This window comes from Megalobrama amblycephala, linkage group LG7 (assembly GCF_018812025.1).
Source record: "Megalobrama amblycephala isolate DHTTF-2021 linkage group LG7, ASM1881202v1, whole genome shotgun sequence".
NCBI lineage: Eukaryota > Metazoa > Chordata > Actinopteri > Cypriniformes > Xenocyprididae > Megalobrama > Megalobrama amblycephala.
The window spans coordinates 14,399,717-14,414,802 of NC_063050.1; the positions used below are offsets into that span (position 1 = coordinate 14,399,717).

A 15,086-nucleotide genomic window follows, 5' to 3' on the forward strand; every position below is an offset into this window, starting at 1 on the left:
TTCTCCCAGGCTATTCTTCATTTAGAGGCAGACGGAGGAGAGCAGCATGAGGAAAATCAGGCCCGTGGGCACGGCAGGTGTGAGTCAAACTATTATGAAACTTTCAAAATGGCATGGCAACCCCTGCGGGCTGCATGTGCGCTCATGCGCCGCTGAAACGCCCTTGGAATGCAGTTATTATGATTTAATTTTAGCACTGTGCACAAATGTGTCATAACAGAGAGAGTGGATGATAATTACGGCCGGGGCCAAGGTTACGAGCTAAAGCACGCACTCATTATTTCCGGTGTCTGTGGTACCTGAGGGTCTGCGGATGAAGATCTCTGCCCAGCCCTGCGTCAACATCGGCACAAACTCCGCCAGGCTGGACTTGTCTTTGAATGGTGGTGAGGAGTGGGAGGTGGATGGCGGGTGGTCCTCGACTCCCCTCTGGGACCCCAGGACCTCCAGTGGGGGGCCGGGCGGAGGCAGGGGGCCGCTGTATTCCCCCTCCGGAGATGCCACCAGGGGACTGAGACTCTGAGCTGGACCAGCCCGCAGAGCGTGACCACCTAGAGAGAAACCAATGAATAATAATGCCAATCTAGATTTGACTATCTATACCACATGTGTCAAACTCCAGGCCTGTAGGGCAGGTGTCCTGCAGAGTTTAGCTCCAGCCAGCTTGAAAACACCTGCATGCAATTTTCTAGTAATCCTGAAGACCTTGATTAGCTGGTGCAGGTGCATTTCCTGCAGGAAATGAGTTTGACACCCCTGACCTATACTTATAGTATATAGTAGTAGTAGATAATAGTATACTAGTATATACTAGTCTTTAATATTACTTTAATATATTTAATTTTAAAGTTTTATTAATTTTGTTGTTTTTGTATTTTTTTTTTTTTAGTTATTCATTTTTCTAGTCATTTTAGTCCTTAAACTTAGGTTCGTTGCCAAGACAACATTTATAATTTAGAAAGTTTAAGTTTATCTAATATTTATACATATTTTTAAATTTCAGCTTTATTTCAATCAACGAAAACCATTTTAACAGTTTTAGTTCACAATAACAGCACTGGAAATTTAAACAGTTCAAATCAAATCAAAACATTGTTAAACTCACATATACAGAGCGATCACGTGTACACTCTTACATCATGATGATGTCACGAGGTGTAAAGTATTTGAGTAAATGTAATTAGTTTCTGTACTTAAGTATCTTTTTGGCTACTTTGTAGTTGTACTAAGTATCAAAGATATTGGCAACTTTTACTCTCTACTTGACTACATTTTTGAACAAGTAAATGTACTTTTTACTCCACTGCATTTGTGATGAGTAATGCAATTACACGTTACATTTTTCATGACACCTAACTTTTTCTGCAGCAGTTTGTTTCTGACATAAAGAAGCGATATTGCCATCTAAGGGCATTGAAGGTACACTCTTGTGCATTTTGCCTTTACTCACTCAAACCTGTCAACAAGGCTACTTGAAGTGAATGTAAGTGCATTAGCTCAGGTAGTTTCTAAACGCAGGTGTTTGATTTATTAGATGAGGAAATGACTGCAGCTGGTGATGAGGCTCAAACCAGCACATACAGTAGACTTTGACTATTTAATTTTACTTAACATTATTTTATTTATCCGCTATACTGACAAGACCGTTTTGAAGTATATTGGTTTACTTATGGCCACTTGAGAGTTTGTAGACATTTAAAAGGTTGTGTCGACCTTGATTTATTGCAATGTTGAGGTGTTCAGTTTTGATTTTGATTTTAGAAAATAAACTTGATTTCTCATCTTACAAATCAATTGTTTATTTTCACTGGCATGTCTCTCAGGACTAGTGCATCTCTGAGCCTACATTCAGCATGAGTAAAACAATTAAGTATTGTTAAAATCAGATACTTTAAGACTTTTACTCAAGTCGGATTGGAATTGGTTACTTGTAACTTGTAGTGGAGTCATTTTCGATGTAAGGTATCAGTACTTTTACTCAAGTATGGTTTTCAGGTACTCTTTACACCTCTGGTCACGTGACACACACTGACATAGTCACTCCTACTAGCCACTTTAGCGGGTTGAATTTTGTATATAATATATACATTTTCATTTGTAGTCTTTTAAAAAGTGCAATTTAGTGTTGTCAAAAATATAGATTTTTCAATACATACTGATACTGAAATATTGGAAACGCTTCCAATACTCATTTTCCACAGAGTTAATACACAATACCAGCTGCACTTTCTCTCTCTTTCTCATCTCTCTGACAGCAAGTTGACACAAAAACCCGCCTCCCCTCACTCAGTCATTTCATTTGCTGCGGATGAATATTGTTGGTGTTATAGGGTTTGAATTTCGGTGTAGGATTGCGAGTATTACGCCAAATTTTACTCATTCCTGCAAATTTTGTTCTTTTGTTCTCTTTAAGTGCGCACACATAAAGCCGCCTCTCAGTACTAAATTGAGTTCTTTTTCACTGCTTATTGCACTTAAACAGTCAAATACACACAATATAATGTCAAAATGGCGGTCTTGGTGAAGTATTCACGTAAACACAGTCAGTTATGTTTAAGTGAACGTAAATAGTTGAGAAAGAAAACGCATGTGTAACAGTATAATGGATCAGTGCGTCAGGTCTTAAAGTAACAGCAGCCTAATATACCTGCTGCCAAATTATGAGATAATATTAAAAATATCTATATGGCAGTTTTTCCCCATGGTATCGATGTCAAAATTGTGGCCAGTGAAAATGCTGATTGGCTAGTAACTTTGGAAAACCACAGTCACAGTGGCTGGTAAGTAAAAAACTTAATTTCAAGCCCTGCTATAGTATCTCATTTCACAGACAGTTTGTTTCTGTATTGTTTCTATATAAAAATCTTGAATGTAAAGTATTTGCTCTGGCTCGTGTTTTAAATTATTTTGTTTCGTTATTATGCTTGTCGTCATCCGTTGATGAATGTAGCGGTTGGTCAGTCTTGCATTTGTCCCGCCCCTCCTCCACTGTGATTGGATGGCTGAGTAAAAAGTGACAGCGATGAACACTGTGTTTTACCCAAAGTTGACCATTCTTTAATTCTCGCGACCGGTAAAAAACATTCAGGGTGAAATAGACACGTCATGCTGCTGCCGTTTTAAAAACGTGGCGCTCCCATTGAAAACAATTGGGAAAATATGCTAGCCTCTGAAAAAAAACGTTTTTTTCACATAGCCTAATAAAAGAAGTAATTTATAAGTCTTAAGTCTGAAAGGTACAGCAGCAAACTGACCATTTAATTCTATGGGTCAGAATGTGGAAAATGATCATGAAAACTTTTTGGAGCAAGAAAAAAAAAAAAAAAAAAAAGGAAAAGTGGAAGATGGCTCATTTAATTGGATCCGGGTGCAGAGGATGTGTGTGGCACCTGATATGGAGCGGACTCGTGTGCGAGTGGTGGTGTTGATCTGCTGGCCGGACTGTGACTCTAGTTTAGCAGGAGCCTCTTTCGTCTGCCGGGTGTGAAGTGACGGGTCCGACCTGCAGAAGATTCATATATGGATTTGTTTTAATGTCGTCTTCCACTCACATTCCCATCTTTAGACTCTCTTACGAGACTCAGACCAGTTAACACTGTCATATGAGGCTGTTCCTCTTTCCTGTTTGTGTCGAAACATTCCCAAAGAGAAAAATCCCATACGGGGATTAAATACATGACTTGATTTATATCTAATAATGGCAAAATGTCATATTTCAGGCTTAGAGTTAGTATAAAGTAGATTTAAAGAACAAGAAGTGAATTATAGGTCCTCTAAAAAAGTGATAGTAATATCATGTTACTTTAAAAAGTACCAGTGCATTTTATGCCCAGATACTTAAAAATGACCATGCTCATCTCCAAAAATTATGGTAATAGCAAGATACTCATTGGTTAAATGTTTGTAACCTGGTCATTTCTCCTCCTCCTCCGGGTCTCTCCGCCATGTCCAGACCCAGAAGGGCTTGGGTTCGCGACCCGCCGCTGGTTGTTATGGTGACTAACTTATTCCCAACCAGCCAAGTCATACTGGGTCCACCGGATAACAAGAACTCGGCGATGGGAGACCTGAGAGACAGAGTTTAGGAAGTCGATGAAGCCACAAGACACTGGAGATACTACTGTGACAAAAAACACATTCATCAATGACATGAGTTTGCTGCCCGTACTGTTCTCACGCTAAAAGTAGATGCTACACTTTCCAAAACAACCGGCCGAATGAGGATATTGGTTGATTTGACTATTCACAGAGAGAGCAAAACAACTACTGTGTGACTGACAGAAAAATAAGTTTACTCTGGAACAAAAGGTGGATCAATGCAGCTTTCAGCCGGCCTGCATCAACAGAGATGAAAACAAATGCTATTTATAGGTTTGCAAATAGAAACTGAACAAAAGGATGAAGGTCAAGCAATTACAGCTCTACTTAAAAGTGTGTAAATCAACCTAAAAAAAAAAAAAAAAAAAGAAAAAGCGGAGCCAACAGCAGCTCTACATGCATCTTCAATGCATTTAATCACTCAGCAGACTGCTTATTTCAAAGTGAGTTACAATTAAATGAAATTACAATTCCTTTTGTTAAAAGTCAGATGGAAAAATTGCTTTTGGTGCATTGATGCAAAACCTAAAAGATTATTACCCGGTTTCACAGGCACGGCTTAAGCTAGTCCAAGAGTAAAATGCATGTTTGAGCTTTTTTAACTGAAAGCAACTTTCACTGACATATCTTAAATTATGTCAGTGTCATTGTTTTGACTCAAGATTCACACATCAGTAATGTTTTTTTTCTAAGACATGTTTATAAAAGTTACTTAAATGCCCTAATTGAACTAAGGCCTAATCCTGGCTTAATCTAAGCCCTGTCTGTGAAACCGGGCCTATACCGTATTGACCAGTGAGTTTTTGTTGCCATACAAACATGAATACTGACTTCTAGGACTAAAAATGAAACATTTTATTGTTTCAGTTTAAAGTAGTAGTTTTTAATATTTTTAAACATGATAATAAAATCTACACAATAACTCATTCAGTTTAAGATAGGGAAATTATTCTTTTTATATTTTTTATTTAATTTTTATTTTGTTCTAAACATGATAAAAAAAACAACTACTAAATGTTTCAGTTAAAAGTAGGGCTATTACTATTATTACTAATATTATATGTAAAAAAAATCATTTTATTAGTTTTTTTTTTTGTACTAAAATTAACAGTTAATCATTGTTTAAGTATAAAGTAGGGCAATTATTTTTTTTTTATTTAACAAATATTTTATCATTTTTTTAAAACAATAAAAAAAATTACAATTAGTTAACTGTTATTTAGTTTAAAGTAGGGCTGTCAATTTAATTTGCTAATTTAGTACATTTATTATTATTTTATTGTTTTTCATTAAAGGTGCCATCGAATTGAAAATTGAATTTACCTCGGCATAGATGAATAACAAGAGTTCAGTACATGGAAATGACATACAGTGAGTCTCAAACTCCATTGTTTCCTCCTTCTTATATAAATCTCATTTGTTTAAAAGACCTCTGAAGAACAGGCGAATCTCAACATAACACCAACTGTTACGTAACAGTCATGATCATTAATATGTACGCCCCCAATATTTGCATATGCCAGCCCATGTTCAAGGCATTACACAAGGGCAGCCAGTATTAACGTCTGCATCTGTGCACAGCTGAATCATCAGACTAGGTAAGCAAGCAAGGACAACAGCGAAAAATGGCAGATGGAGCAATAATAACTGACATGATCCATGATAGCATGATATTTTTAGTGATATTTGTAAATTGTCTTTCTAAATGTTTCGTTAGCATGTTGCTAATGTACTGTTAAATGTGGTTAAAGTTACCATCGTTTCTTACTGTGTTCACAGAGACAAGAGAGCCGTCGCTATTTTCATTTTTAAACACTTGCAGTCTGTATAATGCATAAACACAACTTCATTCTTTATAAATCTCTCCAACAGTGTGTAATGTTAGCTTTAGCCACGGAGCACAATCAAACTCATGCAGAATCAAATGTAAACATCCAAATAAATACCATACTTACGCGATTAGACATGTTGCATGACGAACACTTTGTAAAGATCCATTTTGAGGGTTATATTAGCTGTGTGAACTTTGTTTATGCAGTGATAGAGTCGAGAGCTTGGGAGGGGGCGGAGAGCGCGAGCAATTAAAGGGGCCGCAGCCTGAATCGGCGCATTTCTAATTATGCCTCAAAATAGGCAGTTAAAAAAATTAATTAAAAAAAATCTATGGGGTGTTTTGAGCTGCAACTTCACAGACACATTCAGGCAGGGCTGCCAACTTTTGAGTTCAGCTTAGAGTGCAATTTTGGGGGCGGTGTTTTGCTTATGGGGGAGGGGCTTATCGAGGGGCATGGCTCGGTGTGGAAAAAAATACAAACACAAAATTCTTGCATTAGCAGAAGTGTATTAAGTATATATTGATTGTCAAAGTATTTGGTATCTGTACAGAACATCCTATAACAGAAAATTCAAATTTATCCATACTGACACCACCACCAGTCAAATATCTGGACATGATTGATGAGTTGTGATTGATATAAATAAAATCATTTTAATATGGGATGTCGTTGACTTGACATTCTGTTCTTAGAAAACAATAATTAACATTACCTACTAGGCATGTCCAGATATTTGTCATCTGGAAATGCTTTTGTACTCTTTTTTATGATAAAGTTATGTAAAATAACTGCTCAGTGCTGCAAAACAAACAACTCTGCTAATTCTAACTTAATTCCATATAAACTATATAACAGCATAGGCCTATTAGTTACTAGCCTAAACTGGACGGAGACACGGAGCGCCCTGTAACTCACTGACCTGCCTGCGTTCACAATTCACACGGTGCAGATGGGAGGGAGAACAGAAGACTACACAGTTTATGGGAATAAATTGTGTATTTCCCTCACAATTGTCACAAAAAAACTCACTACACTGTCTGTCTGGTCTCTCTGCGCGTTGCTTTGCGAGATCATGTGGCGCAATTTTTTTTTTTTTCCCTCACTGCTGCACGAGTCTGCGTGAGAATATGGGGTGTGGCGTGAGAGCGTGAGAATTGGGTCAATTGCGTGAGTCTCACGCTGAATGCGTGAGAATTGGCAGCCTTGCATTCAGGGGACACCTTAGACTTATATTACATCTTGTAAAAAAACATTCAATGGCACCTTTAAAAAAAATTTAACATTATAAATGCCTTTACTGTGACTTTTGATCAATTTAATGCATCCTTGCTGAATAAGTATTATTTTTCTTAGTATTAATTTCTTTAAAAATAAAAAATAAAACTTACTGACCTCAAACTTTTGCTCGGTAGTGTTTAAGTTTGTTTTTAGCCATGTTAGCATCATGGCTATTTACATGGCAAACACAAAGGTGTCAAAACAATATCATAATCCATAAAATTTACATTATTATATAAAACATTTTTAACTTAAGATTTGAATGGTAGTGTATAATGTTATAAAAGCTTTTTTTCAGATAAATTCTGTTCTTTTGAACTTTTTATTAATCAAATAATTTTTAACATTGATAATAATCAGAAATGTTTCTTGAGCAGCAAATCATCATATTAGAAGGATCATGTGACACTGAAGACTGTAATGAGGCTGAAAATGCAGCTTTGATCACAGGAATAAATGACATTTTAATTCATATATTCAAATAGAAAAGTTTTTTTTTAAATTGTAGTAATATTTCATAAAATTGCTGTTTTTTTTTTGTTTTTGTTTTTTTTTTAAATCAAATAAATGCAGTGCTGGTGAGCAGAAGAGACTTTCAAAAACATTAAAAAAATCTTACCAATCCCAAACTTTTGAATGGCAGTATATACACACACACACATACATATATATTAATACATGATTAAAAAACAGTTACTCATGCCTCCTCATTCAATCCGTTCATCAGCATCATTTTTAATTATCCTCACTTAATGGCATTTCTCATCAAATACTGATATTCAACTGCAAATATTGATGAATTCACCTGATAAATCTGCAAATCCTGCAACTAATCTGATTAAATTAGGGCTGTAAATGTCTAGTTGGGCATCACGCACCTCTTGGGCAGGGCAGAGAAGTTGGAGAAGACGTATCGTGCCATCATGTCCAGGCAGGTCTCAGTCAGCTCCAGATGGACCGTCTTCAGCGCGTCGTCTGCCTGCATCACAGCGTTCTCGTCAGCCGAGCCTAGGCTACAGGTGGTGGTGGACGTCTGCATCCTGCACAGGACGGGGTCAGGGGTCACACACAGGTGTCAGGGTTACAGCAGGTACAGGAGAGGTCACAGGAGTCAAAGTGTACACCAGGGGTCAGATGCACAACCAGCTCAAACTGGTGCTAGTTAAGTCATTAGTCGTACCGTCTCTGCTAGTCTCTGACACAGTGTCCTAACCAGACATGATGTGAGCGGAATTTTCAGCTTATTCTAATTCTGATTCATTCGATTCTGATTCTGACATTTCACTGTGGGCGGAGCTACAGTCTTTTTCACTTGTCATGATTGCAAATGGTTACCGTAAACACAGAAGATATTTTAACACTTGTCGCTGTGAGTCACGGCTGTTTAGGACACAGTGTGAAGCTTGAGATGAGAGTGTGTGAGTGTGCATTTTGTAAAAGCGTAAAGAGTGTCAGAGCGGGTAATGATGATGCGGGTAGATTCAGATGATGAATGAAGCTGGAGTGGCCCACTGAAAACACACATACATGCAGTTAAAACACACACACACACACACACACACACACACTCACACTCACACTCCATGAGACACTATTAGAGACACTATATAGGTTCAGCAAAAGTTCATCCAGAAAATTACTCTGCAGTGTTATTGTTACTCAAATCTCAAACTGACAATAATGAAAGTCATTAGAAATGTAGCCTTGGCAACTAATTGAAATAAAATGTGTTTAAGTTAAAGCATTACTATTATTACAAAATAAAAGTTATATAAGTTATAAATTATATAGAAATTAGTGCTGTCAAATCAATTAATCGCGATTAATCGCATCTACCATAAAGTTTTGTAAATATATAATATGCGTGCGTGTAGTTATACAACGGTTCTTTCTGGTTCTCAATTCTGATTGGCTGAGAGCCGTGTGATATTCTAGTGATAACAGCACTCCTATCTTTTCACAGTTTGTATCACTCCGCTTGAAGTGACTGTCATGGCGGCCGAGCAAATCCACTGTATTATTTTACAAATACTAGTCTTGTTGTATCACAAAATGTAGTTTTAAGAGTTTTTTTTAGGCGAGAATGTAGTTGTTTAGACCTGAAATATGTGACTCATATTTCATCATAGCGCCCATTTTACAATCTGTTTAGATGTTTTTGGAGTTGCAAGCTCCAGGACGTCAGCGGCCGTTCAGTGCTCGAGTACCCGCCGAGAACAGCTTCATCTCGGCCAGTGCTTCGGGATTTGCGGATTTGCCGCTGTGACTTATAATGGTTAAACATGAGATATAATTCATTTTGGGTACATAAAACAGGCAATCTTTTGTCTTATTAATCTATTACTTGATCCAGAGCAAATCGAATTGGGCTATGTTAAATTTAATAATTTAATATTTAACTTACATCCTGTAGAGCACTGCTTTTGTACATTTGACTGAATTGTACACGTTTATTTCATATTGTCATTATAATGGCTATAGTTGCTAATTTAAATGAAGTTCAATAAATATTATTTTATATAAATATGTTGTATCTGGTATTGAGAAATTAATTTTTTTTTTTTTTTTTTTTTTTTAATTCCATTAACTTACAAATACAAAGATCACTTTCCTTAGCAGACATTCAAATGATGGATATAATATTATGGATATCAACCTGAATAATGAATGTTATATCAGACACAGGTAATGCTCGCTCAGGTGATCTCTCTCTCTCTCTCTCTCTCTCTCTCTGTACAAAATACAATGGAGGGACTCAATGTTCCTTCGTTACTAGTTCTAAAGTGAAGTTTTAGAATTAGTAAATATATATATAATCATGATAAATTTGACAGCACTACTAGAAATATTAAAAAAAAATAAAAAATACTAAAGATGACCAAAGCTCATCAAAAATACTAAAATTTTAACAAATTAACCAATTTAACTTAAAATGAAAACTGAAAATATAAAAATAAAAGCTAATTCAAAATATGAATATTAAATAATATATAATTAATAATACAAAAATAACACTTTCACTCTCATGTCATTCTAAAACCACGACTTTATTTCTTGATTAGAAAAAAAAGAGCTCCAAAATGGCTTTCCTAAAAGTAATATTCAAAGTCTTTAGAAGATATACATGGATTTTGTTGTTGTTGAAAGGAACAGACCCAAATTTAAGTGATTATTCACTATAAATCTTATTCGCATTGTTTACCACTGTGTTGTGACCAATCGTGTTGTGTTCTTTTAAATATGAATGAATTTTAGACATTTTTTGGCAGAATTTAGATTTTTGGGTGAACGATTCCATTATTCATTTTGTTTAGATGAAGCCCTTTCTGTTTCTCCCTTAGTGACAAAACTGGGGCTGTAAAACTGACAAACTTTGATCAGGAGAGCGAAAGCATAGCAGACAAAAGCCCTGGAAAAGTTCAGCTGCCACACACACACACACACACACACACACACACACACACACACACACACACATTATCTAGATGATGGCATTAATCTAAGACAGCCATCAGCATCCTGCCCTTCTGTAACCATGGCAACCGCATCCCGGGGGAAATCAACCGAGTCCAAATCATCTCCATACACTAAGACGACACACACGACACACCTCCGTAAACACACACCGCTGCCAACGTCTGTGAGCTAAAGAGCTTTTGACTTTCACATCGACTCTCTGACCCTGAGAAACAGGTACAGGTGAACAGCTCATACAAACACACAACAAATGCTACAGTCCTTGAGCGTGCGTGCGTGTGCGTCCAACATTACTAGCATTGAGTAAACAGCAGCGATCACCAACAGACCCCCAAGTTCAGTGATTCCTCACATCACGTGTCTGGATGAGGAGACGTGTGCCGGGAATGAACAGACACACCTTCTGAATGATAAAACAAGCGAAGAAATTATCCTTACATATTAAATACTAAAACCATCCAGAACACCCACCTAGCAACATCTTAGCAACCACCCAGAACAACACTGTATCATGATGACAATTACATATTTAGTGATGCGTGTCTATAATTGAGGTATGAAAAAGCCAAACTCTGAGCTCTGCATGAGTATGTAATCAACAAAAGGCCATTTTCATTTTATCACAACAGGGAATGAGGCGAGAAAGGAAAGATATGAGTGGATGTGGGCGTCAGAGACGACAAACACGCTCAACAAAAAACAGAAACAACTACTCTAGAGTTTCAGAGTGACCTGCATCATCTGATGTCGCCGTTTCATAGAAAGAACATCTATCAAAATAAAAACTATATCCTATCTGGAGAATGATACAGAAACACCACAGAACGACACAGTGAACTTCACCTTGAGGAAGCAGGGCTTAAATGTCAATATTTCCCACTGTGTTAAGATTGTGACGCGGGAGTTTGTCTCTGGTGTGCAAAGAAATGTCACCTCTCCACCATCCTATTAAATCCAGACCAAAAAATAAATAAATAAAATAAAAAAATATATATATTTAATAATTAAATACGAAAATTTATTTAAAAAAAATTATGTATTATATTATTAACATTTTTTGCATTTACCTTTAATTATTTTTATTAGATCATAAAAAAATGATAATTATAGTTTAATATAAAGTTAATTATATATATATATTTTTTTTTAAATATAAATATTTTTTATTTACTATAGAATATATAATATTTACTATAGAATATATAATATTTACTATAGAATATGTAATATTTACTATAGAATATATAATATTTACTATAGAATATATATATATATATATATATATATATATATATATATATATATATATATATATATATATATATATATATATATATATAAAGATTATATATATGAAGACTTCAGATGCAAAAGCCTTTAAGTGCCATCTGAAATTTTCTTCTAAAATGAGCATTTTTATCAAGCTCGTATGTTTAGGTTCAGTAATTTCACTTTAATGGCATTTAATAGGTAATTTTCATTGCCATTAAAGTGAATTAACTGAACATAAACATACAAGCTTGATAAAAATGCTCATTTTAGAAGAAAATTTCAGATGGCACTTAAAGGCTTTTGCATTTGAAGTCTTTATTTATTTATTTATTTACATTATTTTTATTACTTCATATTTTTATATTTCAAATAATTCTCTAAAATAAATTTTGTATCAAACTGAACTGCACGTCATTTCCAGCTAATTAAATAAGCATTTTAAGGCAATTTATCTCATTTCATTAAGGACAGAGGCTTTAAATCACAGTTACTGCAATGCACTTACAATAGAAATAAACAGGGCAAAGTAATACATTTTAGGTAAGAAAGATGTTACATTTACATCAGACATTTTAACATGAGACTAGCATGCTAGAATCACTTTTCTTGTCATGACCACGTTAAGTAAATAAACATGAGACTTTATTGCTCAAATAGCACACTTTTTGTACAGAAAAATAAAGTTCTTAAAAATTCAAGCTGCACATTTTTGCATTTAAGCCCTAAAAGTGAATGAACTCCCACTGTAAATGTGTTAATGTAAACACAACCTGGTAGTAATGTAGTAATTGACAAAATGCTGTCGATCAAGATTAAGCTGACTCTAGAACATTCCTTCAGCTGCTTTTGCTCAAGGGCACAATTGACTTTCTCCTCACTGGAATCGATCCAACAACCTTCCGGTTACCCGTCCTGAGCCTTAACCAGCACACCATACCAAATCACTCGAGCGTCTATCAACAGGGTCATCCACCATACACACACACACACACACACACACACACGCACACACACAGAAAAAGTCCCAGTTTGTGTCCATACTTGTGGCCGTTCAGCTGAAGTGGACGCTTCATCTCAGAGTTGAGCTTCAAAAACATAACTACAATGCTTTGATGCCCAAAATATTTGCATATTTGAATGCAAATTTGAATGCAAATTTAAATTTCCAGATCAAAAAAAACAAATCAAACCAATACAAGAATCTGTTAAATTGATCCCAACTGCTTAACATGTCCATCAAGTCTCTGAATCCTGGGCGTCCAGTACAGCTGATCATAATATCAAACCCTTCCTTTGATATTACGATATTCAGTTGATCTTTTTCAAAAGGCACAATTTCACACATAAACATCTTTTCACTGCCGTGTCACACACTGAAAACGTTTCACTGTTCGCCGGCTCTTCACACGGCCTCCATCATCTCTATTAGCTGCAGTCGGGTGATTGTTGATGAGTGTGGAGTAGATGATGCGGTCTGTCACTATAATTTTACTCTATTGATGCAATAAGCGATGACAGAGATGAATATAAATGAGTTTAGAGCATATTGGTTTCTTCACTGGATCTCTACTGAGCAATTAATATTTGATTCATTTAGAGGGGAAAAACAGAAGAAGTTTAATTTCCCAGTCGATTTATGAGACATAAAAGAAATGTTAATCTGAAGCCGTATATTTTCTTCAACTCAGGCTTGTGATTTAGATCCATTCCAGCATTAGCTTGCTTTTTTCCACCAATGTCGCCAAAAATGTCATTAATCATAAAGAGCAACCTTGAAATGATCCAAACAAAACCACTTGGCACAGAAATACGTTAGGCAATTAGTAAAGCGATGACAGGGTAATTTAGATAATGAAACAAATACGCCATGTGAAATCCCTGTGCTTGTTAATAGCGGACTCTCTATTCACTACCATCCTGTAACTTGTAGGCACTGAACTGATTAATAGATATTATGGTAATTAGATGCTCTGGGTTAATAAAACAAAGACTTTCGGGGTGGAATATTACTTGAAATCTCTCTCCCTCTGCCAGGATGTTGCTGTAAATCTCTTTTGATGCTACGCTGCCCTCTGCTGGTTATGTGTTAATGAGTTAACAAGTAGCAGGAACACATGGAGATTAGACTTCATAGAGTTTGTGAGGATGGACCGTTTGTGTGGAAAAAAACGCAAATGTGTTTCATACAAGAAAGTCATATGGGTTTGAAATGACATGAAGTGGGTAAATGATAACAGAATTTCTATTAATAAAATTCTAATAAAGTTTTTTTTTTTAATTGGGTAGAACACAAAACATGGAGGAACAGCATTTGAAGAGGGTGTCAGTGTAGCATTTTCAGTGTGTTTGCAGCGTTTTTGCACTATTGTGCAACTTTTTGCACTGTGGTTCAAAATGGACTCTGATGAAACATGGATGGATACTTAACCTGGATCATGTGTAAAGAGTGTGAATTTGATGTGAATAAGTGAAGGTTAAAACAGACGGTAGGCTGTGAAGTGAAGTGCGCCCCCTGGTGTTTGGGAGCTGCATTACCGCTGTCCATCTCATTCATAAACCGCAAAGACAGAGAAGCTAGTTGCTAGATTGTGTGACTGTCCGCCTACTCTCACTTTTTCAATCGTGCATGCTTCCTGTGTATGGTACAGATTCCTTGAAGGGACATGGAGAAGGGGGAAAAAAATACTATATTTCAATGCTTGTGCGCTCGCTCACAAAAATATTGTTCCCCTAAAAAAAAAACTTAACTTGGAAAAAGTTTTGTGAGGGAACATAAATGTTTTGCTTGAGAATGTAAGTTTTGCTTGAGAAAGTAAAAGTTTTGCTTGAGAACGTAAAAGTTTAGCAAGAGAGCGTAAAAAGTTCTACATGAGAACGTAAACGTTTTGTGAGAACGTAAAAGTTTTGCGAGGCCATAAATGTTTTGCGTGAAAACGTAAAAGTTTTGTGTGAGAAAGTAAAAGTTTTGTTCAAGAGCATAAAAGTTTAGCAAGAGGGTGTATAAGTGTAGCAAGAGAGCGTAAAAAGTTCTGCATGAGAACTTTAAAGTTTTGTGAGAACGTAAAAGTTTTGCGAGGCCATTTGCGAGGCCTTTTTACGTGAAAACGTAAAAAGTTTTGTGTGAGA

At 36.0% G+C, this 15,086-nt stretch overlaps 2 protein-coding genes across 7 annotated transcripts in view; both read right to left on the reverse strand.

The window, feature by feature from the left end:
- Nucleotides 1-15,086, reverse strand: part of LOC125271747 (NACHT, LRR and PYD domains-containing protein 12-like) — a 1,137,836-nt gene that overhangs the window by 611,694 nt on the left and 511,056 nt on the right. The window lies entirely within an intron of this gene.
- tsc2 (TSC complex subunit 2) overlaps nucleotides 1-15,086 on the reverse strand; it is a 66,501-nt gene that overhangs the window by 28,766 nt on the left and 22,649 nt on the right. For all 4 annotated transcript variants that reach the window (XM_048195969.1, XM_048195967.1, XM_048195970.1 and 1 more), the window contains 4 exons: nucleotides 8,090-8,251; nucleotides 3,909-4,067; nucleotides 3,390-3,502; nucleotides 300-551 (listed from right to left, as the gene is read on the reverse strand). In XM_048195969.1, coding sequence (XP_048051926.1) covers nucleotides 300-551; nucleotides 3,390-3,502; nucleotides 3,909-4,067; nucleotides 8,090-8,251 — 686 coding nt within the window. The remainder of the gene's footprint in view (nucleotides 1-299; nucleotides 552-3,389; nucleotides 3,503-3,908; nucleotides 4,068-8,089; nucleotides 8,252-15,086) is intronic.